Source organism: Doryrhamphus excisus, linkage group LG10 (assembly GCF_037039965.1).
Source record: "Doryrhamphus excisus strain RoL-2023G ecotype Guam linkage group LG10, RoL_Dexc_Guam_v1.1, whole genome shotgun sequence".
Classification (NCBI taxonomy): Eukaryota; Metazoa; Chordata; class Actinopteri; order Syngnathiformes; family Syngnathidae; genus Doryrhamphus; species Doryrhamphus excisus.
The window spans coordinates 19,116,131-19,140,604 of record NC_136366.1 but is presented as its reverse complement, the minus strand read 5'-3'; the positions used below and the strand labels follow the sequence as shown (position 1 = coordinate 19,140,604).

The window sequence follows — 24,474 nt, the reverse complement described above, 5'->3', positions numbered from 1 at the left end:
GACCATTTCAGCTGTGTATCAAGCAGCCAAGGCATGGATGAGGAAACACAAGAGTAATGGCCAACAATACATTTAGTAATACATATAGTCATGTTAGCCAGCGAGTGTCAGCTAGTTATAAAGTAGGCTAATTTGTTGACACATACACAATATTATATGAAGATAATATGTGTAAAATAATCTTCCTGAGGGGTGACACTTTTGATATAGTTTGTGTGGTCTACAGTTCAGTAATTCCTGACAGTTGACAAAGTTGCTAAGAATCAAAGGTTCCTATTGGATTCCATAGAAAATGCATGCGGATCATTTTTGACCCACTTATGGAAGGTTGGGATAGTAACACAAAAACACAAATTTCTTCAAATGTATAAAAGGTAAGTTGAAAATGTGAATGGTATGATATCAAAAACATGTTTTTTAAAGAATACCGGGAATGTGAAATGATAAAAATCTTTAATTACAAAGATATTTGAAGAAAACAAGCTGACCGGGTCATTTTTGACCCACTTATGCATCTAAGGGTTAATCAAAACCTGATCTGTTCAGAGTGGAACACAAAAAATAAAGTTTCCAATGCTATATGCTATTTTAAGTGTTCCAAAAATAGCAAAAAATAAACAAAATAAACCACATGTGTCTCTTTATTGCAGAGTAGCAACATTGTGTTTATTATGAAACGTATCATGTTGAAACTTTCAAAAATAAATGTACGGAATGATATTATTACAGTACAACGGACATAAAATTATGAACATTATTTTCTGTTGTGTCCACTTTTTTGCCGTGTATGTGAACTATTGCTCATCATAACGTCACGTGATCTGCGATGTGGCGTTATTCGCGACAGTACAGGAACAGGTGGTCATTAATGCACAGAAAATGTACACAGCAAAAACACACACAATGACGCACACAAACACGCAAAACATGGACGTACACTCAAATTGCCACACACATACACACTCATACACAGAGGAGTCATATTTCTTCATCTTCATGGTGACGTCTAGAGGGAGTCGACGTGCTGAGCACTGAACTCTTGAAAATCCTCAGGGATGGTGTCTAAGAAGAAGAGATGTTCGAGATTTTTAGATTCATGTACTTGCCACACGGAACTATAAGCTGCACTTTTTAAAATACCATTTAAAATATTTTTTGATGTTAATTCATATTGATTGACATGAACCAAGGCGTGAGTATTACCATTGACAGCCACTAGAGGGCACACTGGACTTCATTCATTCATTCATTTTCTACCGCTTTTTCCTCACGAGGGTCGCGGGGCGAGAGGTGGGGTACACCCTGGACTCACAGGGCACATATAGACAAACAACCATTCACACTCACATTCATACCTATGGACAATTCGGAGTGGCCAATTAACCTAGCATGTTTTTGGAATGTAGGAGGAAACCGGAGTACCCGGAGAAAACCCACGCATGCACGGGGAGAACATGCAAACTCCACACAGAGATGGCCGAGGGTGGAATTGGACCTTGGTCTCCTAGCTGTGAGGTCTGCGCGCTAACCACTGTGCCGCCCTGGACTTGTGCTGTACCTGCTATTCTGTGACACGGAATGAGATCGGGAGCTCGGTGAACTTAGTACGTTACTTTAGCCTATTCAGCTTCCCAGATATGTTTTTTCTTTATTTATAATATTTTTATAATGAATGAATGAATGAATATAACTGTTAGAGTGTTACATTAACAAGAAGAATGTTTAAATATTTGGAACATTTTTAAAAGCAGCAAAAATTGTGGGGAAAAAAACACAAAGGCCGAAGTTCGTACTAATAATTCCCTTTTTCACCTTCATGGCAAAGCTGTGTTGCAGTTTTTTTAATAACTTCTTAGCATATCTCCATGTGTTGCTTTGCATTTTTTGACAGATGCAACTTATACTCGGGAGCGACTTCTAGTCTGGAAAATATGTTAAAACGGAGCGTGGACACAGTGGAAGTTGACGTGACAACGACGTGACAACACAATCCTCACCGTTACAGCGGTATCTCAAATTGGACCAGATGATATTTTCTTGGGAGAAGCAGAACACGCCGAGTCGTCCTCCCCTCATGGTGGTATCAATGGTCACGCCCGAGTCAGCCACCAGGTCGGATCCCTCATAGAAGCGAGCCCTGAACAGGAGATGCAAAGAGATGGATTTTGTTGATTTTCTCCCCGCTCTCTTTAATGAAACATTGACATCAGGGAGATAGGAGTGAGACCACCAAGGAAATAACGCATCCAATAAAGGAGCCCTCCGTATTTTTCCGTACGTGGCTGCAAACCACAAGCGCAGAAGCAAAGTTGACATTACCTGATATATCCAATCTGTGGGCGGTGCTGCAGGTACCAGCGATAGGACACCTTGTCCTTCCAGCCAACATTGCGGGGGTCCTTCCACAGGAGGCGCACCTGGTCTTGGGTGTCCCCGGTGTGCCACAGAGAATTCCTCAAATGCTCCCCGGGGCCAGATCTGGATTTGACGGCCTGACAGAGACAGTTGAGTCGTCCAGGCGTGGATGGAAAGCTTTAAGGATGCTAACTAAGAAATAATTCAAAAACGGCGCCGACCTTGAGTTGGATGCCGGGCTCGGCCACAGCTCTGAAGGGCGTGGCCTGCCAGTACGTCTGCTCCGTTTGCTTCCACATCACGACGTAGAAGGACGACGAGTCCTGGTAGCCGAAGATGAAGCCGGCGTAGTCGTCGTCCGTCACCGTGTTTACATGGAACGTCCCCTCGAAGTCGACGCCGCTGAAGGCTGTGTAGCCTGTCACCAAAAGTCAGTCCAATGAGCAAGTTAGTTTTTATTTGACGCTTAAAATGTACTCATGGAAGAAGAGCTTCTTACCCACAGCAAGACCTGGATCGCTGTTCATAGTCTGAACGATTTCCATTCCCTGACGGAGGAAAAAAGATCGATTCGTCATGAACTGAACAACATTTTTTGTGAGCGGGCCACCCGTCTCGGTTTTATTTGGATCATGTTCAGATTGGCTGTGTATGTAGCAATATTTGAGCCCTCAGCATGGGCCAAAATCTGTAATTCTGTCTTCAGGCTTGCTATGAAGAAATAATGCTAAATTCATCATACAGCAACTAAACACTCAACAAATATATGCCTTCATTTGTTCCTCAGTGGGTTGAATAACAACTTTGCTTAACACTCAATGAAGTGATTGAGTGTATATTTATTTCTGTAACTGTACATCATTTTTCTATTGCTATGTTACTAGAAAATGTGATTTTTTTGTCGTATAATTTTTCAGCACGGAGTAACTGTTTTTTGTTATTTTGAATTAAATAATTTAGCCTGTTTCCTGCAATATCTGTTTTCTTTTTATACTAATATTTTTCTAATAATACTCTGAATATCAGTATTTTTTTTTACCTTTTTGCACAAGATTTTCTACTTGAAACAGATTTTATTGTTTACATTTAATTATGAAATTAATTATTTATTGTTGTAATGAATAGAAAAAAACACATTAAATTTCCATGGTACGTGCAACAATTTTTTGAAATGATCAAATCATTTCTAAAATGGCTACGCTGTGGTCGTCTGCCACCATGCTTGACTCCATGACTCCATGCCTCCTATAGTCTCAACTCATAACGGTGCACACAAAGTGCAATGCTTTTATCATTTTGACAGCATTTACGATGTTTGAATACATCCAATTCAGGACCTGTCATAAATTGTGACTCATCCACTCACTTGGTTCAGAACGACCCAGTTAGGATCAATCTGAGCGTCGCCCTCAGGGTCCAGCACCACGGTCTGATAGGCCCTGAAGTCTGTCAAGGTGACTTCAGCGTTCTCCGGGCAGTTGTCGATCTGGTCGATGATTTTGTCCTGATCAAAGTCGGTCTCGCATATGTCTCCGACGCCGTCATCTGAGGAAGCAAAGAGGTCATTCAAGCCGTCGGTGCTTTAGGGAAAACGTTATCCATATTATAGCAGCACAACAAAGCACAATGAGTCTCATTCGTTTAAATTTGACGTTCATTTGTTAGCGCTCACTCGAGCCTGCATCCTGCCCGGAATCTGTCCGATGGGATGGATTATTTGACAGGGGGGGGAATGCAATTACTGCTGAGAGTGTGCAAGCACGCTATAATTGCCATTGACAGCTCATTCATCCAACGGTAGACACATTTAGCTGCATGCCTCAACACTTTAGTAGGGACCTCTGCATTAGAGCGCTCTGACTACAGTTTCCAGTCATAGAAATTCCATTCTACACGGAGCTGTGAGTCACATGCTAAATTTCAGGTCAATAAATGCATCCTGTCATCCTGAAAATGTGTTTCTTCATGCCTTTGGGGCAGTTAGGATTGTGCCCACTAAAAGGGCGACAACACAAGCAGGTGTGGTAACTGAGAAAAAAGATTCACGTTTTTTTTGGTGCTTGTGAAAAAAAAGTACTATCTATATAAAAAACAGATTTTTTGGGAAGCCAACATTTTTTTGTCATTAAGGACAAATAATTGAGGATATTTCGATTAAAAAAAGAGAAGTGAACTTTTCTACCTATGTAAAAGTTTTTTTTTCCATAATAATTCCACTGCAAGCCTTGCGGACATCTTAATTAACTTGTTACATAAGCACAAAAAGGATCCTGTATTGAGGTCTCACTCTCTACCGTTTTCATGAGTCATGAAATTGCCAAGAGGAAGAAAAAGAAATGACCGTAAAATTGTACTTAATTTGGCTTCCAAGCAAGGTTCATTGTGTGGGGGTGTAATAGCAACAAGCCAAATTGCTTGTGGTGATCATTTTAGGGAAAAGTAGTACAACTTTTAGCGCAGGTATCATCATCATCATCATCCATGCGGGAACATTCCATTGTGTTGCTACTGACTGTTGTCGTCTGTCTGGTCAGGGTTCGGAACCAATCTGCAGTTGTCCGGTCCGGGCGGAATTGTGTCGGGGATTCCGTCATTGTCGTCGTCGTCGTCACACTCGTCTCCCTGCCCGTCTTTGTCGCTGTCCAGCTGGGAGCTGTTGATCACGAAGGGGCAATTATCCTTGGTGTCCTGGTGACCGTCTCCATCGCTACCAGGGAAGAGGTTTTGTTAGCCGTGGGAATGATTGTCAATCATTCTGCCTGACCGGGTCACTACCTGTCCTGGTTTGTGTCACAGGAGTCACCCACGAGGTCGTTGTCCACGTCAGACTGAAAGCAAGGCACATGCAGTGTGTATGTGTGTGTTTGTGTTTGTGTGTGTGTCATACATGATACATGGATGGGTCAAAGGTTAAACCTGGTTCGGGTTGGGGATGTCTGGGCAGCTGTCACAGGCGTCTCCCACCCCGTCTCCATCCCGGTCCAACTGGTCTCGGTTCTGGATAAGCTGGCAGTTGTCCAGGAAGTTCTTCAAGCCTGATGACCCCCCCATCACACCCCCAGCTGTTCATCATCGTTTTAAATGACTTTTTTCTGATATTTTTTATGATATATATAACATTTTTTCATCCTTTTTATAGTAATTTGAAAACGATTTATTTACTAAACTTTACCATACTGACAGCCAAGCATATTTTATTTCATATAATACTGTATTACTTTATTTTACTATAATTTGACAATGACTATTGTGATAAATATTATTCTAATTCTATTTTCTTTCTGATGTTGTGCATCTTTTTTACTTTAGCTGACTTTGTAAAAACATGTTTCATGATTGTATTGTACAGTAATTTTCAGCTGGGGTGTAATTGTCTTTTTTGAGAAATATAAATACTGTTTACTGTTAATTAATATATTGACATTGATGTAATACTTTTCTGCTGGGAATGACTATATTTAATAAATAATAATAATGACTATATAACATTGTTAAGTAATAATAATAGAGAAATGATTATTTAAATATTATAGAAAAATTATATATGATAATACAAATATAATAGATTGTTGTATTCATTGTTGTGTTCATCAATAATTTATCTGCACTATAAAAATATAGAGTATTAAGTTATTTACATTTTTTCTATTTGTTCACGTTTTCTGCATGAGTATATTTTTCTTATATTTTTACAATTTTGTCTAATTATTTACCTACAAAATTGTTGTTGTATTTTTTAATAAATAACTTGATATACACTCTAAAAATACTAATTATTAAGTTTGAATGGTTCTATTTTTTGTTTTCTGCATGAGTCAATATATTTTTTTAATATTTTAAAAATTTTGTCTAATTATTTATCCACAAAAGTGACTCATGTTGGCTATTTTTTTGTTCATCTTATATTTAGTATTTATATTTAATATTTCTATTAGTTCTAGAAGGTTGTTATTAGCTCTACTACCACTAGGATGCACTGTTGCTCTGCACTTTAAGAATGCTCTAAAAAAAAATCAAATTTGTGCAGCGAGGCAGCCTCACCACTCCAAATGCAGAAAGGTCAAAGAGAAGCAATAGAGGAAATTTTTGTAGTTGTGTGGGGATTTGAAAATGTAATCATGCTGGTGGACGATTGAAGCCTCTGTTCAGGTTGGGGTTAGACTTTTTTCTCCTCATCTGTGGATGCTGCTTCCAGTTGTGTCACACGGAAGCACGCGGAGCAGCAGAACACAGCAATATAGCCGGCAAGCCGTGCACAACCTAATTATAGTAGTGAGTAATTCTGCTTATGCAAGACGAGCGTCAGCGTCAGTGGCGTCACTTCAGTCGCTTACCGTCTCCGTCCATGTCGTCATCGCAGGCGTCCCCTTTGCCGTCGCCATCTGTGTCCCTCTGGTCGGGGTTCTCCACCATGCGGCAGTTGTCGCAGGCGTCTCCATGCGTGTCCTTGTCGCCGTTCCTCTGGTCCACGTTGGGTGTCAACCAGCAGTTGTCCTGAGGCCGAACCATGAAAAAATTAACAACGTTTGATTGTGTTTGTTGCTTTTTCAAACTTTCCAAAAGACCTGCTCGTTCGGAATGCCGTCGCCATCCGCATCGTCGTCGCAAGCGTCTCCTTGGCCGTCTCTGTCGGCGTCCTCTTGGCCGGAGTTTGGAACGAAGATGCAGTTATCCTGTCAAGATATTATCGAACTTTACTTTTTTTTGGCTTCCAGAACACACACAAAATATTTATTGTCTTCTGTAGTGAATAAAAACAGTTTTTTATTGCGGTATGCGTTTAAATCATCGCGGAAAGGAGTTGCTCTACCTAGTGGTAATGTTGTGAACTGCAACTTTTTTATTAAAAAAAGCATTTTGATGAACAAAGTAAATATAAATGAACATTTTTTTAGTCCGCATATTTATTTAGATTAGTATTTTATTTTTAAAATATATTTTTAATATCCATATATTTTTATTTTTAAAATATATTATTATATATATAGATATATATATATTAAAACATTTTTTTTCTGAAATGCATACAAAAATAGCTCTTGTTGCCTTTAGGAGTAAAATAAATTACAAAAAGCAAGATACATGTTTGTCATTGGCCTGGTGTTCAGGTGCACTACGTAACGGGGAAGATGGTACATGCTAACTACAGCTACATCAACTCCACACTTTATCCACAAAAATTCACAATAGCATAATAAATAATAGTAAAAATACTACTAGTAATACTACTGGTAATAAAGAAGAATATTTTTCCAAGAAAAAAACAGCGTGTCTCTGGCCTCTATTACCTTTTTACATTTAGTGTCCTTGCATTTCAGTTTCTCATCAGGATATCCATCAATGTCAGTGTCCTTCCCACATAGAAATCCGTTTCCGGCCCATCCGATTCCACACTGAGGGATCCAAAGAGGTCAGTCAGCATGTATGAGGATGATGACGGTGACGTCCACTTCCACTACCCAGTAGGTTGGTCCTGTACCTGGCAGGAGATGGAGCCGTCCCTCTCCACGGCACACTGAGCGTTGATGTCACAAGGGTTGGTCAGGCTGTTAGCGCAGCTGATCTCGGGCTTGCAGCCTTTCACCTGGTCTCCTGTGAAGCCTGTCTTGCAGCTGCCGCAGTGATACGAGCCCTGCGGAGACATGAAGGCATCTGCTCACACATCTGCTGCTAGTGATCCAATGTGGTGGCCATGTGACCTCTTACCGCAGAGTTGTGACAGATGGAATTGGCGGCACAGCCGCCGTTGTTTGGTCCTTTGCATTCGTCAATGTCGTCACACACCTGAAAAAGGGGTGAGCGGCTAAATTAGCACATTACATTTCATTTTCAGTGTTGCTGCTTTTGCAGGACCAGGAGGGTCACTGCCCCACTTGGCCTCCACTAACCGGTAGTGGTGGACAAGTGTAATGCATCACATTCAAATGTGTTGTGTCTAATTTTTTGGCACAAGACTGTACCTGTTTGTTGGTCTGGGCGAAGAGCACTCCTACGCCCTCTACTGGCAGGCCGGTGTAGCCCAGCGGGCAGGCTTCGCATCGGAAGCCCGGTGCCGTGTTGACACATTTCACTCCGGGGAAGCAGGGCTTGAATTGGCACTGCGAGGAAAAAAAAGGACACGGATTGAAACATCGCTTTACTCCCAATTTTTTTAAGGTTGACGTGACAATCTAATGTTCAATATTCAGTGCAATCATGCTGCAATCACGGTAGCCGGGTTAGCACCGTTAGCGCTTCCAGATGGTAAACATGGTTGATACCGTCTTTATCCAGCAACTTTTAGACCAGGAGGGGGCAAGGTTTTTGACTCGTGGGCCGTGTTGAGTTAACAAAATTGGGCGTGGGGCCACAACATAGTATGTTTAACACACACACACACATACACACACTATTTTACGCTTATAATTCCAAAAGTCCGCCTTGAATTATTAGTCTAATTTTATTTTTAAAAGTGTCAGCTATATGTTCTCATTTCCCAAAATGTATGAAATTTAAATTTAGTTTTTTTTTTTTTTTTTTTTTTACTAAATAAGACATCATGTTAAAAGTTGAAATTCTCTGGCGGGCCGGATTCAAACGCTTGGTGGGCCACATGTGGCCCCCGGGCCATAGTTTTCCAACCCCTGCTTTAGACCATCTTGTTTCCTGTTTACTCCCACTAGACAGCCTCTCCTCCTCCGTATCTCCGCAGGGCTCTCTGAGCGCTCTGCATAGCGAAGGGGTGCTCAAAGCTAACAGCTGCTCCCGATTGTAAACAATTGCGCGAGACGCAATCTATAAACATAACAAGATGAACATCCATAGCGACACACTTGCTTAAGGGGTCTTTATGGCACAAAAAGTCATAAATAAAGCACTATTAATCAGGAAATACAGAGCTGCGGTAACTGGCTTGCACTCAGGTGGCGCCATCTTGAAACATGACACCCCCACATCAATTCCAGTCTATATCCATAGGAACAATATGCTTGTTTTTGATATAAAATAAATATTTTTTCAAAATATCGATATACAGTATCTCCCAGCCCATGTGAAATAATACTATTTGAAACGAATTAACTCATTTAGTACCACTCGACAGCAAGGATGATAAGCAGTGTAGCATGCAGAAGGTTACGCAGCTACATTTTAACGCATGCACGCACACAAACAGCTTTGTTCCAAATGTGAAAACTGTTGGGGGGGTTCCCAGCATGCCTTGCGGGTTATACGTGAGAATAAAACTGTATTGTGTAAGGTTAATGAGAGTGAAGCCTGCATACAAAGTGCTTACAGTGATGCTTTGCTGGTGCAATTTATGCAATTTATCATCCGTATCTCCTCTGAACGTGTTTTGATTAAAAGCAGGATCCCCTTCACGGTTCCGCTGAAGGGGATCCTTGTAAACAACGCCTACATTTAACAAACAAATGGTCATTTTGCCCCGCACGTTACATAAATCATTATTGTTTTATCTTGCTTGGTATGTATGGTACATATGAAATATTCATAAGCTATGCCACACAAAAAGCTGACAAGGCTTTTATTTATTCAAGGTCGAGGTCAAGGACGCCTGATTAGCATCATTTCATCTCACAACGGAAGCTAGCAAAATACCTCGTCCACGTCGTCGCAGTTGAAGCCATCCCCCGTGAATCCGTTGGGACAAGGGCCGCATTCGACGCCGTCCGCCGTCTCCCGGCACATGCCGTCCCGGAAACACACCCCCGGGCCGCACTTTGGTTTCACCACTTCGGTTCCACCCAGACCTTTGGAAAGCACACGTCTTCATGACCTGTTTGTGATTTAACACCTTGGCAGCTCTTGGAGGGGATCTTTACCACAAGCTTGGCACTCGGAGATGGTGTTGGTGAGGAAGGAGGTCTCTTTGACCTACATAAGTCAAAGGTCAAACACTAGAAGCAGAAGGGGGGGCGGTCTGAGAGGACTTACCTGCTGGATGAGGATATCTTTCAGCTCGTTTACCACCTTGGTTAACTCCATCATTTGATTGGCTAGCTGCTTGGTGTTCACCCCTGACACACAAATCTGGTTTCAGTGATGTGTACCGTTTTACGATTAGTGTTTCCAATCTTACCCAAAGTTTGGACGGAGTCTCTTTGCTGGAAATGACAGTCTTGCAGCGAAGCGACATTCTCAAAGGTGTCTCCGACCACCAGTTTGAGCTCTTGTAAGCCTTCCTGTTAGCATAAACATGTGAGAACACCCTTGACACTGTGCTTCTCGAAGATAGAACAGAGGAGCGGGGGCTCACCTCATCTTTGGTCAGCATGGTCTTCAGCTCCACCATGCCGTAGCCGGCTGGCAGACCCTGGAAAGCGGCGGGAAGATCCCTAACCGTCTCCACCAGCCTGCAATCCAGATGCACCTCTATCCCACCTGGAACGCCGGGCTGCTGAAGGCCCCTCAGGTGGAACAGCAACTTGTGGACCTGGCCGTCTGCCAGCACCAGATTGTTGAAGGTCACGGAGCTCGTTCTCTTGTCGGTACGCAGATATCGGAGCACGCCTATGGGAGGGACAGCGCAGAGACACAAATTGAGGACAATGCAAGTCTTTGTTGGGTCACTGCCCCGCTTCCATAACTTAAACCCATCAGTGCGGCTCCAGCGTGATTCTCGGTTGCCCTGTGGTACGCCGATTAATAGCGGCCATTGCGGCTGGACCGGGAGACGCACTGACCTTCAATTTTGAGTCAAGTTCTCAAGTTTCTCCCACAAAGCAAAGCCGAGTCTGTGATGGAGGACGCGTCCAATAAATAACTCTTTCTAGCTCATACGTTACATTTTAGTAGCGCCTTAGTAGTATGCATGTAAACCTGATCAGATTTCCAAGGGACTGTTTGCATGTCTTTACACAAATTGGTCAATAATATAAAGGAGACCAAAAAGTTGTCTGGTGCACACGAAACATTTCTGTCAGTGTAAGCTGCTTGGAGACAACATCAGCATTAAAGCTTTATACGATAATTAAAGTCACAAAGAGCATGCATGCGTGGTTGATCGTGGTTATGTAATGCTTATTCAGCGCTCTGATTCATTTATGAAGTGCAATGCAATAAAGTTGGCACATTTGCATTAATAAACAGTCCACGAATGCTTATGTGTATGATTAGAAACCTCCAGATGACAGATTCCTTATTTATCAACATTACAGCATCCGCAGATGTCAGCTAATACTTGATGAATACTTTATGCATCGTATACCTTTGTTGAGTTTGCCCATCACGGTGAACTCAAAGTACTTGCTGTTGTCCCGAGGGTTGTACAGGCCAAACACGGTGGTGCCGGTCTTGGGTTGCAACTTGAAGGAAGCCAGGATGAAAGCCTCGTTGGCCCCCTGCTCGACCAGACCCCCCTGCAGCAGGTCCGGCAGGCAGTCGGGCGAGGTGAGCAGATCATACACTGTTGATGGAGGATGCTGTGAGATGAATATTTAGCAGCTCCAGGCGTGCGCACATCATGGAGTAAACAACGGCAGGAATCACCAAGAAGGGCATGTTGTGAATCTAAGTTGCCTGACTCCTCGCAGCAATGACGCTATGCTACGTACTGTACAGTATGCCAACATTTTCAGACCCATCCTGACGGTTTCAGCAAAAATAGCAGACGCGGTACACTTGAGCTCACGGTTATCCTTTAATAATGTGACTTTGGAGCGGGCCAAGCCACTTGAGGACGTGAGGTGGATGTGCGGGCCGCCATCTGCACACATCATTAATGCATAAGCAGCTGAAAAACATCGACGGTGAGGCCTTCTATCGCCAGAGAGCAAAATTGCTCCCAAATGCTCAACGAAAATTGCCCTTTGCTAGGGTTGACTAGAATTATACAATATAGGTACTGTAGACTGAAACAATGGCTGCACTGTTAGTTGACAGGTTGCCTGGCAACATTATCAAACCAGCCACGGTCATTCACACAATTGATTGACACAAGTTGGAACACATAGGAGTAACACCCCTGTGTGGGCGGGACTCAAGTGAGCACTAAGATTATTTCATCCCGAAAAGACTGAAACTAACTTTGGCATCTTGCTCACCTTTCTGCAACGAAGACTAAAGTTAAGATGCCAGCATCATTCTGCACGGAAAACGCATTTTATTTTTGGAACTCTTGGATTTTATGGGACCGAAAATGCAGGCTTGCAGCTTCACTCTAGCACGGTTTATCTAACATACATTACAGTAAAGTCTCGTTATATCAATATTGTCGGGAGTCGGAAAAAATATCGATATAACCGGACTGTCGATATATCCGATCCTGCGCCGAACTGCATTAAAAGTGGGCAATAATGCACTCGACATTGTTCTATACTATAGAACAAGCAGCAGAACGAGCAGCTTAAATCAATCTTTGATCGTTGACTGGAAGCAGCCGTTCGCCGTGTTCTTTTTTGGTATTGAAATCCTTAAGCCAAGATTGATTTAAGCTGCTTTTGTATCGATATAAGCAGACCAAATTGGCTGGCGGGAGATGAAAAGGGCATCGTAGTAACCAGATTATCATAATAACCGGGTATCGTACTAACGGAACTAATTATATCGTAAAAGACTAGAAATTTGCCGGGAAAGGAAAATAGTATCGTAATAAGCAGTACTTCGATATAACCGATATCGATATAACAAGACTTTACTGTAATTAATAATATTTTGTGGTTCAATACAGCCTATGGTGTATATATTTAATCAAATTATATGTATTTGTTGGCCTAAATTCAGCATTTTCAAGCAATAAAATGGCCAAACTAACTAAAATACGGGCTGCACGGCAGCCAAGTGGTTAACGTGCAGACCTCACAGCTAGGAGACCCAAGATCAATCCCACCCTCGGCCATCTCTATGTTGAGTTAGCATGTTTTCTCCGGGTACTCCGGTTTCCTCCCACATTCCAAAAACATTCTAGGTTAATTGGCCACTCCAAATTGTCCATAGGTATGAAAGTGAGTGTGAATGGTTGTTTGTCTATATGTGCCCTGTGATTGGCTGGCCACCAGTCCGGGGTGTACCCCGCTTCTAAGCGGTAGAAAATGAATGAATAACTAAAATCCATGATTAAAATGAGCATCATAAGTCTCCCTTTAACCGTTGAGGATACTTTTTTCCAAGCGGGTGTGCGCCGTGGCTGCGTCTCGCCAGATCACTTCCGTGTGTGTGAGTGAGAGGAAGAAAAGCTGTAACTGGCTTTTGGAGAAATCCTTTAGCGCCACCTGTTGACTTGCATGCATACACCTCTAGACCTCTAGACTTTTTGTAGACGAAGTTTTATGTCCACCATCTTGGTAAAACGTAATAAATGGCTTTACCTTTTGTGCATTTCCTTTCAGACTTGAAGAACGCAGTGTTCCCAATCATCAAGATAACCTGGAGGGTGTTATACAACTCTTTGACTTGCAGTGTCAACTCAAAGTCATGAGGGAGCATACCAAATTGAGCACAATGCACACAAGGGTGTTTAAGGGTTAACACACACACCGCATTTTGTAGCATACATAAGTCTTGTAGACAGAGCGTTTTGTGGGGGTCAGGGTCGTCTTACACCAGAGAGCCTGAGAAAGTACCTTATTTCACCTGGTAATAAAGCTCTTCGTAAAGCAAAAAGTAGTTTTTCTGAAGGCCATAAAGCGAGCTTTTGTCTTTTTCACTCCACTGCTTGAATCAATCACCAACACTGGAAGGCAAGCAAGGCTTCATTCTGCACATTAAGGCTTAACAAAAACCTCACGTTGGATTATGACTCATTTCTGGTCTCTCCAGCCTCGAAAGTTGCTAGACGGTCCACCAAAAATGGCCACAAAAATACATCTCTGTACATCGCAAAGTTAACTTCTTTTTGCACTTGTATCAATACGAGTACGAAAGTTAGTACTTCGTTTTCAATATAGTATAGTAGAGTACTACCACTCAAATGTTTGGGATCACTTGGAAATGTTTTTGGCCAGTCTGAGATATGGCCTTTTCTTGGCAGTCCTGCCATGAAGTCCAACATCCTGAAGTCGCTTCACTGTTGATCCTGACCCTGGTGTAGACCCAGTTTGTGCTGCTCTCTGAAGGGAGTAGTTAACAGCATGGTAAGAGATTTTAGTTTTAGTTTAGATTTTTAGATGGCTTTTCTAATCATCTATCAGCCTTATAAAATGATGAACTTGGATTAGCAGCCGTACCAGGAGATTGATGCAGAGGACTGACAGTTGTTGATAGTAGGCCTCTATGCAAAAATCTACATCCTTCTTTGAAAATCATCTGATTCATTTTTATTGTTTGTGAAATGGAAAAAAAATATTTGTGAAATGCATGAAAATGTTTTTTCTTTGAAAAACAAAGACATTTACAAGTGATCCCAAACTTTTGAGGAGTAGTGTACCTGTCCATTTTTCAGTTTTCTGTCCAGTTTGACTCTGAATTATATTATTTCTATTCGGTTTTTGGTTTTTAGTTTGGTCCAAAAAGTTCGACAAAAAATAATTTTTCCCATGACAAATAATGTAAAACCCTGTTGCAAGCACAAAAAAATATTAATAAAAAATACATTTCATAGATAATAACTCTAATAGTTTTACATGCAAATGAATAATAAATCAGGACTGGAAGGTGAGATTTCTCATCTTCTTCATCATTTTACAACTTTGGCCCCATGGCCAGTTATTTAGCACAGAGTCAGCAACACTTAGGGAGCTTTGTTTGGGGATTGGGTTTTGCAGAGCGTTACTTTACAGGACAAACTGATTCGTTTGTTAGGTGCCATATTGTATGCAAACCAAGGAAAATTGGGGAAAAATGTTAAGCGAATCATACAAAAACCGGGGCGTACCAAAACAGAGGTTTGACTGTGTTTCCTCTGGAGAAACTACTAAATGTGAAAGAAGATTTTTTTTGCATTTATAGTGGTTGGTTATGGGTCTGCAAAGCAAAGCCCATCATATTATTCCCAATACTTTACTTTATATCTTATTCGGCCGAAATGCAAATGATCTGTAACCATGGCGACATAATTAACCAACAAAGTTGAAAAGGAACACCTCTTCATGTGAAGGGAAGCCGAGCTGGTGGCAGGCAACACTTTCAGTTAAGACTGTAAAAAATGTATACTATTCTTCTCCTTCCATTATTTCCAATGGGAAGTGATAAGCATCCTGCAAAGGGCTCGCGAGCTGCGACGAGAGAATTCCATCGGCAGAATTCAAATGAACAACAAAGTACACTTTTGTGTTAAGTGATGGAATAATGAAGATGATTTCCTTTCAGTTCATTGCAAACTTTGCTCCCCATGTGTGAAGTTTTTGTCCACGAGCCAATAAGTCAATTCAAATTTTAATGATTGCCACTCTCGCTAGATATTAATATTCAACGATTAACATCACAAAGACTGGATCTTTTTCATGCCAGTTCATTTTTTCTTAAATTGGCCTCCAATGGAAGTCAGTGGCTTTCACTTATACGGACGAGGCATCATTTCCCAGTGCAATGACAAATGATGTGGACATGTTTATTGGACTTGATGGACTTTTCATCAGCCAGAGGACTGTGGGGTGGGGGGGGGATTAATGGAGGCTTGAAAGGTAGCCCATCATTCACTGGGGTGATTTGTAAGAAGCTCATAAACTGTAAACACCATTTTTTTCTTTTCCTTGCCTGCGGCCTCAGCTGTGTGTGTGTGTGCGTGTGTGTGTGTGTAAGTTCAATATCAGATTGTGGCTGATCACTTCCATGTGTGCGCCCTTGCTGGGAACAGTGTTTCAATTAAAAGGAGCCATGACTTCACTCCGGCTCGTAGATTCTAAACGTTTTCAAGAGAAGAATTTGGCATTTTGGAACTTGCCTGACTTTCACACGTCATATATAATTCCCTGTGTTCACCGGGCCTTCATTTGATATTCCTTTTCCCCGTGTCGGCATCATCCATAATGCATCGAAATCAAACAAAGTGAGATCAAGTACACACTGGTGGAGCTGTTCCACCTTTCTTTGCTGGCGCGTCATAAAAACAGAGGATTTCACCACGAAGGATTCAATTGAAACCAAACGTTTTGAAATGATTGATACCACTCACCTAAAGCCTGAGCGCTCACGTGCGAGCAGAGTTGCAGCAGGGCCAGAACCAAGGCTGTCCGCAGGCCCATGTCGTCCCGAGGTTATTCTCTGTGTGCACTTTGCGTCCGGTCCTGCTCACAAGTCAGACATCACCGATGGAATCTTGGGAGCATAAGAACGTGCAAGAGAGGAGACCCACTGAGGGAGGAGCGTCAAGGACCAGAACCTGCTTTTAACACTTCCCCCCCAGACAACCACATGCGGAGAAGGAGTGACCAACCAGAACCCTCCAGCAAATGTGGGCACATATGTTTAGGCTGGTTTCAACCGCCAGCAGTTTATACCCTTAAACACCTCATGGCCCCCGTCTAACCCCTCCTCCACCGTGCACCCCAATTCCCACCCCAGTTTCACACTTTCCATCCCAGGGCAAAGTCAGGAAATGAGTCCAGGTCTTGACAAGGCGCGTTAAACGGGTCAGCAGAGTCTTAGATCAGCACACTACCACGGCCTCCGGGTCGTCAGCATGTCTGGCCAAGGCGAAGACTTAGGAGGGGGTTTACAATCTCAGCCTAAACCTTTGGAGCATTATGTGTGTATCTTCATAAGTCTACATGTCTACATGCATATGATGAATATGATGTAATGGTAATGGTTTAATTTTATTTTTATTTTACAATTACTAACTATTACATTTGTTCACTTCCTGCTTTCCTAATACAGTTTAATTTTTTCTTTAATCATGTAGCGAAGTACGAGCTGAAATGCCATAATGGGTACCATAGTGTCAATATAGTAAGTGTCAATATAGTGATATATATAGCACATCATGACTGGTTCAAGACTCTTCATCCTTGTATTTAGCAAACATCAACTGCTTGTATTGTTTCTTGAATTGGCTCATCGTTGTGCATTGTTTGATTGCCTTACTCAATCCGTTCCATAGTTTGATTCCCCATACTGAAATTCTATGGCTAGCATAACGTAGTCCTAGCATATAAGTGTTTCAATGTATATGTATGCTCCAGTTGCCATTGTTCACTGCTACTACATCACAGGAAGCTATATAGCTAGTTAACAAGAGTTATGGTTAGCGTTTTGGCAGAGAATTCCTTTTTTTTTGTAAAATATGATATAGACCAGGAGGGGTGGGCAAACTTTTAGACTTGCGGGCCGCATTGATTTAACAAAATTGATGGGGGGCCAGTCTATATATTTTACACGTATAATTCTAACAGTCCACCTGGAATTATTGTATCTGTAAAAGTGTCATGCAACCTGCTATATGTGCTTGTGTCCCTTTTTTCAGGAGCACTTTGTAAACAAACAGCAGACCACATCAAGTAACCAAATTGATAAAAAAAAAACATCAAAAGGTTGGCTCAAGCCATGATCCCAGGTTTTGTGTTTCAATGAAATACTTTGGAAAGAACGGGTGGGCCGTATTTAAACACTTGGCGGACCGGATGTGGCCCCCGGGCTGTAGTTTGCCCACCCTCTTTGATTTTACCCTCTGCGGACCTCGCTGGGAAAACTTTGGACACCCCAGCTACGGCTACGGCGTCATGAGGTCTTAAGCTTGCCAAGCCGTATCCCAGCGGTGAATCAGGCACACAGAACCCGTTTCGGACGCCATCAAAGTGGAGATAATGTTTCCACAGGAAGGATAAACAGTCAAAGACAGAAAAGGCACCAGATGACTCACAGTTTCCTGCACGTCTACCGCAGGTGTTGGTTGTCCTGACTTCTGTTTTGATTCTACACTGGGTCAAAAATGGACTCTCAAAATATATATAGTATATATTTATATACACTACTGCTCAAAAGTTTGGGATCACTTGGAAATGTTTTTGTCCAGTCTGAGATATTTTCTTGGCAGTCCTGCCATGAAGTCCAACATCCTGAAGTCGCCGCTTCACTGTTGATACTGACCCTGGTGTTTGACGGCTACTATTTAGTACAGCTGCCAGGTGACGACCTGTGAGGCTTAAACTACAGTCTTAAACTACACACTCAGATATTTGTCTTCTTGCACAGTTGTGCATAGTTTTTCTGTCCTTGCTAGACCTAGTTTGTGCTGCTCTCTGAAGGGAGTAGTTAACAGCATGGTAAGATATTTTTTAGATAGGTTTCTAATAATCAAGTAGCCTTATAAAATGATGAACTTGGATTAGCAGCCATACCAGGAGATTGATGCAGAGGACTGACAGTTGTTGATAGTAGGCCTCTATGCAAAAATCTACATCCTTCTTTGAAAATCATCTGATTCATTTTCATTGATCGTGAAATGGATACAAATGTTTGTGAAATGCAAGAAATTTGCAACGGATCCCAAACTTTTGAGCGGTAGTGTGTGTATATATATATGTGTATATATATATATATGTATATATATACACTCTCAGATGATGTCAGACGGTGAGCGCCACAGCTGGTTTAGTGATAACAAAAAGCATCTGACAGCATCCCCTGACTTGTGTGTGATGCTGATGGGTGTGAATCCGACACGCGTGTAATTCCGCTGAGATTATAAACAGGAGTGAGACTCAGGAGGAGAGCTAAAAAAACAAACAAAAAAAAAAAAAACAGGAGGAGAGGATGGATGTTTAAGTTGTGAGAGAACGTCTGGCAGTTAATCACACTTTTCAACAATTCAAACAAAAATACGACAAGGTGTCCAAAATCAGCCCATGAGAGCCCATCTATTTGCTTTAGGAAAGGAAAACGTCTTTTGTTCAATTCCCTAAAGCCCAAATCCTCCTTAAAGAATAAAAAGTAGAACATGACTATTTAAAGCAAGAATATGTAACAGTAATTTGACATCAAAATGGCTTCCAAGTCATGCTAACAGAGCTGCAACGAGACAGAGATTTCAACATTACTTTAAAGTGCTGTCAAAAAGAACGATGCTAACTAATTGATTTCATATTTGTCTCTCTGTTATGACAGCAGGCGGAGACACAGTGCAGCGTCTGACGCTCTTTTAGAGCTGACCACATCAACTAAGAAATCACACCAAGTACGACCACGTCAGCCACACCTTCACTACTGAGAGCACTTCATCCCCGCAGCACTGATTGGCCAAGCAATGTCACGTGACCATCTGCATGTGACATTAATAACCGAACCGGGTTAACCCAACCCAGGTTAAGAACCACTGTGCTCGGGGTGAAAGTTGGGGTTGGGGTTTACGGTTTAGGGGGTTGACTGTGTCAAATTGTCATCCCAAGCTGCACGGTGTGTGAGTGGTTAGCACGCAGGCCTCACAGCTAGGAGACTCGATTTCAATTCAGTGTGGAGTTTGCATGTTCTCCCCGTGCATGCGTGGGTTTTCTCCGGGTGCTCCGGTTTCCTCCCACATTCCAAAAACATGCTAGGTTAATTGGCCACTCCAAATTGTCCATAGGTATGAATGTGAGTGTGAATGGTTGTTTGTCTATATGTGCCCTGTGATTGGCTGGCCACCAGTCCAGAGTGTACCCCGCCTCTCGCCCGAAGATCCCCCGCGACTCTCGTGAGGATAAGCGGTAGAAAATGAATGAATGAATGAATGACCAATATATCAGTCCATCTTCAGTATAAAATAAGCTAATTATGAAAAAATAAAGACAATTAAACATAAGTGTAAAAAGACGTTAACCACTTTAATGCAGCTGTTGCTTCTTTTGGGGTAAATGTCAGACACTTTAAAAGGCAGACACATTTTTCCCCAATTCTGACTTGTACCTCAGCGGTGTTGGATGCTAGCGGTTCCCCCGTGCATGTATGTCTTGGCTACTGTAGCTTCTGATGGTGGTTTTACTAAATGCTGACTGAGAGGACGTTTTTCACGTCCAAGTCTTTGCAGAGTTGTGAGTGAGTAACACCGACGCTGAGCAGACATACAGCATCTTAGTGGAATGTTCTTGCATCAAACCAGCAGCCGAGAAACGGACGGTTACCACGCAGTTGGAAGCGACCGCAAGGCTCCTCGTGGCCGAAAAACGAGAGCGCTAACGCTTGTTACACCGCAGGATGCCGAAGTCTTACAGCCTCCGAAGGAGTTTCACCTGAGGGAGGTTACGTAAGGGCCGCCTGTCAGCACGTTTGAGGGTGTTTTTTTTTTTTTTTTTTTCAAACGAGACACATCATTAAACCAGAAGCTCACACCTGTTAGGAGGAGAGGCTTGGCCACAAATTACAACTTGACTTTTTGGACTAGACTAAACCTTTAGGACAAAGTGCTATTTAATGCTGGAGAAAGGTGGTGAGTTTCTTGGAGCAGCCTAAAAACCAAAGCAGACTTCCTGCGAGGCTTAAACATTTGTCACCTGTCTAGACCGGAGCTCTTTTGCACCGGGAGCCACTTCATGTTTCAGTTGCGTGGTTTGATATTTCTACTGACCATGGAAAATGACATTATGTAAATGGAAAAAAATGTACTCATATTTATCTGATACTACCGCCTTTAAGTCACGTCTGTGGAATCACTCAAGATGGTTGTAGACAGTGAAACACAAACCCGAGCGCCTGGAAAACGTCAGTTTAGTCTGCGAGATTGATGACAGAGAGCGACGATCGTCTTCGAGTCACCTCAGCGTGACGGCATAAAACACATTGTCTGTTAAAAAAGACAACAACAACAATCTGGTTTGGGTGTCTCGCAACATTCCTCTGCATCATGCAACGCCACTTTGAAGGCCCCGGCGCATGCTGATGGTTTCTCCATGTGTACGCCCAGACCCTTCTCATTTCAAGACGTCTATCCGTCACACTTTAAGCGGGACGCATTCGTCTCAGTGCTTGTCACGTCCACCTGTACGTAACACGGCTGTCGAGCGTGGTAAATCACCGGCGGAGTCGTAAGGGACTAACTCGGGTCTGTTATTCCAACACCGTCTCCATTTCTTAGACTCCCGGCAATGTCAACAACACAGCTTATTGGTTTCACCGCCACACGCATTAATCCTGTAATAGTCCCCACTTTTTCCTCGGAATGTTACTGCCATTCTCTGACAGTCTTACGTTTACCATTTGATTCCACTAACATTTAATCAAACTTTCATGAAAACAATCATGGCTCCAACATTGCACCCTCATTATATTGCGTTTTTTTAAATAAAAAAAAACGTAGTCAAATTATTATTAGTCAGAATATTCACATTAAAGCATATTTTTGCCCATTTTCAAACATAAAAGTGGCTAAGACCAACATAGGTATGAATGTGAGTGTGAATGGTTGTTTGACTATACGTGCCCTGTGATTGGCTGCCGACCAGCCCAGGGTGTACCCCGCCTCCTGCCTGAAGTCAGCCGGGATAGGCTCCAGCATACCCACCAGCAACCCTGGTGAGGATAAGCGGCATAGAAAATAGATGGATGGATATCATCTTCAACTCAACATGCTCAATGTCAATTCTGCCTAGCAACCCAAATCCTCCAAGAGCGTATACAAAATGGTTTGTTCTTCTTATTCCAGGTCTGTCACATCGACATGTCTGGGCTAGAAAGGTCTGTATGGCACACGGCTTTGACGTGACTCCTGTGAGAACTTTCCAGATAGGAGCTGAACGAGCACACATGGAGCCAATTAGCGGCCTTTCCTGGTGTGTCATCTTAGCAGGGTAGATAGAAGATGACGTAATACCTGCCAGTGCACAAACACAGCCATTTAACTTAACAGCTGGACACTGTACGACCTCACTGCGAATAACCTCAAGTGATGCGGTGACATTGTGCATGTTTACATTTTTTTTGTTGCCTTTTTGTAAACACTTTGGTTCTTAACCTGTTCCATCCTGTAAGTGGACTCACATTCAAAACACAACACCATACATTCATTCATTTTCTACCGCTTTTTCCTCACCAGGGTCGCGGGGGTGCTGGAGCCTATCCCAGCTGTCTTCGGGCGAGAGGCGGGGTACACCCTGGACTGGTGGCCAGCCAATCCCAGGGCACATATAGACAAACAACCATTCACACTCACATTCATACCTATGGACAATTTGGAGTGGCCAATTAACCTAGCATGTTTTTGGAATGTGGGAGGAAACCGGAGTACCCGGAGAAAACCCACGCATGAAAGGGGAGAACATGCAAACTCCACACAGAGAATTGAACTCGGGTCTCCTAGCTGTGAGGCCTGCACGCTAACCATTCGACCACCATGCAGCCCATTTTTACTGTTATTCTTTAGTTCAATTTTATTTTGTGGGCCAATAAAAAAAAAAAGAGTTACAGCCTACAAATGGCCCCCGGGCCACACTTTGGACAATTGTCTATAAACTTTTGGTTACAATACAATGAGTGCTGGTGCCGTGATTAAGCATAACAAACAGTATGCTTGTCTTTCAAACCTGCAGGATAGAAGAGCTTTAAAGAGTCGGCTCCAGCACGTGGGCGTGCATGAGTGGTTTGGTCATAATAATAATATCCTATTATAACCTTGCCTTCCTCTGTGGGAGTACATCCTTTTATTACGCAGAAACGCTGGGTTGTAACCCAGCGTTCCGTACAATGTGGCGTTTCATGACGGAGGAAGTGGCCCACATGTGGTAAAATGAAGATATCGGAGACGGACGCGTTCTTGTTCGAGCAAGATGCCGGCCACGCTAGTTCAACAGGTTTCCTCTCTGATGTCTCCACGTTTCTTGAAAACGCCACTTCTAGTCTCGGACCGTGGGTAATGTCGTCAGCTAATGCCTTTCCCAGAGATGTCAAATGTTGAGGTACATGCTGTCAGCCCGACATGTATGAGGTCTTGAAAAATTTCTGGGAGTGGGAGGTGTTGAGGTAGACCGCCACTCCACAGTTTCTTTGTGGCGTCCGTGGGAAAGGGGCTCTGTTGGAAAGACCAGGGCGGCCATTGTCCTTGCAGGTTCCTTTGCTCAATCGTGGATATCGCCACCAGTTAAATGTTAAATGCTATAGTGTTAGCATGAACTGTGCATTCAAACCGGAAACGTTAAAACTGGGAAAAAAAGAAGCATTTCACTGGAGGTATCCAACAGTAAGCTCAAAGTAAGAACGTGTTCATGGCAGCCAAGGGTGATGAATGTGCATATCCAAAGCACATGCAATAGTTTCATCTCCCGACAAAGCGCTTCCTGTTGTTGTGCCAAAACATGGTGGCGTAGCTAGGCACGGTCTCACAATGCTATGCTAACGTGGGAACGTCTGATAATGGAAACCAGGTGCCTCCTCTCACCGCCAAGTCTCCTTGTTGTTGCATCGTCTTAATGAGCGCAACAGGACCCCTCTCATCAAACGCCACGCTAATGGCAGATAAACTCATACGGGTTTGGTGGAACTTGGACCAAAATGGACGTGCCTGTTCTCATCTTCTGAAATGCACGCCGCACTACTTAGATTGCGAAACCGAGACTCGTCATTTCACGAGATGCTCAGAGGAAACTGTTCCTGGGGTTTATCGGAAGCAATAAAATGTCCAATGCTTGTCTGGTCTACGAAAGCAGCTTGTTAAAAGGGAAGCAACGACATCGGCAGATGGCGAGGCTGCGCTCGTGTCGTTTACAACAACAGCACGAGTCGTCAATGACAGGCACAGTTGAGAAAACAATGGATGAAATACCAACCAAATGTCTGATCAGGAGGAGGACAAATCAGCAGGGGGCGGGGCTTCACCGCGATTCACGTTTTGTGGAAAGTACAATAAATTTCAAACAGATGCTGTGGCTCATTTGCAGGTTAACAACGGAGCGGGCTGGAATTGCAGACACGTAAAATGACAAATATGTGCTATGACAGCTGGAAAGAAACCGCAATCAGGGAATAAGGCAAAATAACTAACTAAGTATTAATGATTCATTACAATATCATACTATTAATAGCACAAGAATAACATCCCAGAGCCATGAGAGCAAAGACTCAAGTAAATCAAAATACAAACTACAGGAAGTACATTTAGAAGCATGGTCATTGTAGGAAAAAAAAAATTCTTGCAACTTTACAAAAATAACTCACTAAATATAACTACATTTTTTTTGTTTGTAATGTTATTTTTCTTATTTACAGTACAACTTTTTCCCTCTTAATATTTAATACTAATACTTAATACTTTTTTTTTGTTTTTGACAGTGCGGCACTTCCTAG

At 42.6% G+C, this 24,474-nt stretch overlaps 1 protein-coding gene across 1 annotated transcript; it reads right to left on the bottom strand.

Annotated features, from left to right (window-relative positions):
• Positions 1-517: 517 nt before the first annotated feature.
• thbs4b (thrombospondin 4b) lies at positions 518-16,577 on the bottom strand. The gene is made up of 22 exons (XM_058064248.2): positions 16,403-16,577; positions 11,561-11,758; positions 10,610-10,863; positions 10,433-10,535; positions 10,288-10,370; positions 10,176-10,227; positions 9,952-10,103; positions 8,316-8,453; positions 8,062-8,139; positions 7,835-7,987; positions 7,644-7,748; positions 6,921-7,028; positions 6,690-6,849; positions 5,272-5,390; positions 5,131-5,183; positions 4,869-5,062; positions 3,722-3,900; positions 2,855-2,903; positions 2,577-2,773; positions 2,320-2,492; positions 1,998-2,137; positions 518-1,062 (listed from the first exon to the last, which is right to left on the bottom strand). The coding sequence occupies exons 1-22, from the start codon at positions 16,470-16,472 to the stop codon at positions 1,007-1,009; spliced, it is 2,814 nt and encodes a 937-aa protein (XP_057920231.2). The 5' UTR covers positions 16,473-16,577; the 3' UTR covers positions 518-1,006.
• Positions 16,578-24,474: the final 7,897 nt, after the last annotated feature.

Bases quoted from the DNA above. Each gene is read 5' to 3' on its own strand.
- thbs4b (XM_058064248.2), bottom strand. From the start codon at position 16,472: ATGGGCCTGCGGACAGCCTTGGTTCTGGCCCTGCTGCAACTCTGCTCG. The intron at 7,749-7,834 runs GTACAGGACCAA...TGGATCCCTCAG, and splicing joins ACGGCTCCATCTCCTGCCAG to TGTGGAATCGGATGGGCCGG. The intron at 5,184-5,271 runs GTTTAACCTTTG...CCTTGCTTTCAG, and splicing joins ACATCCCCAACCCGAACCAG to TCTGACGTGGACAACGACCT.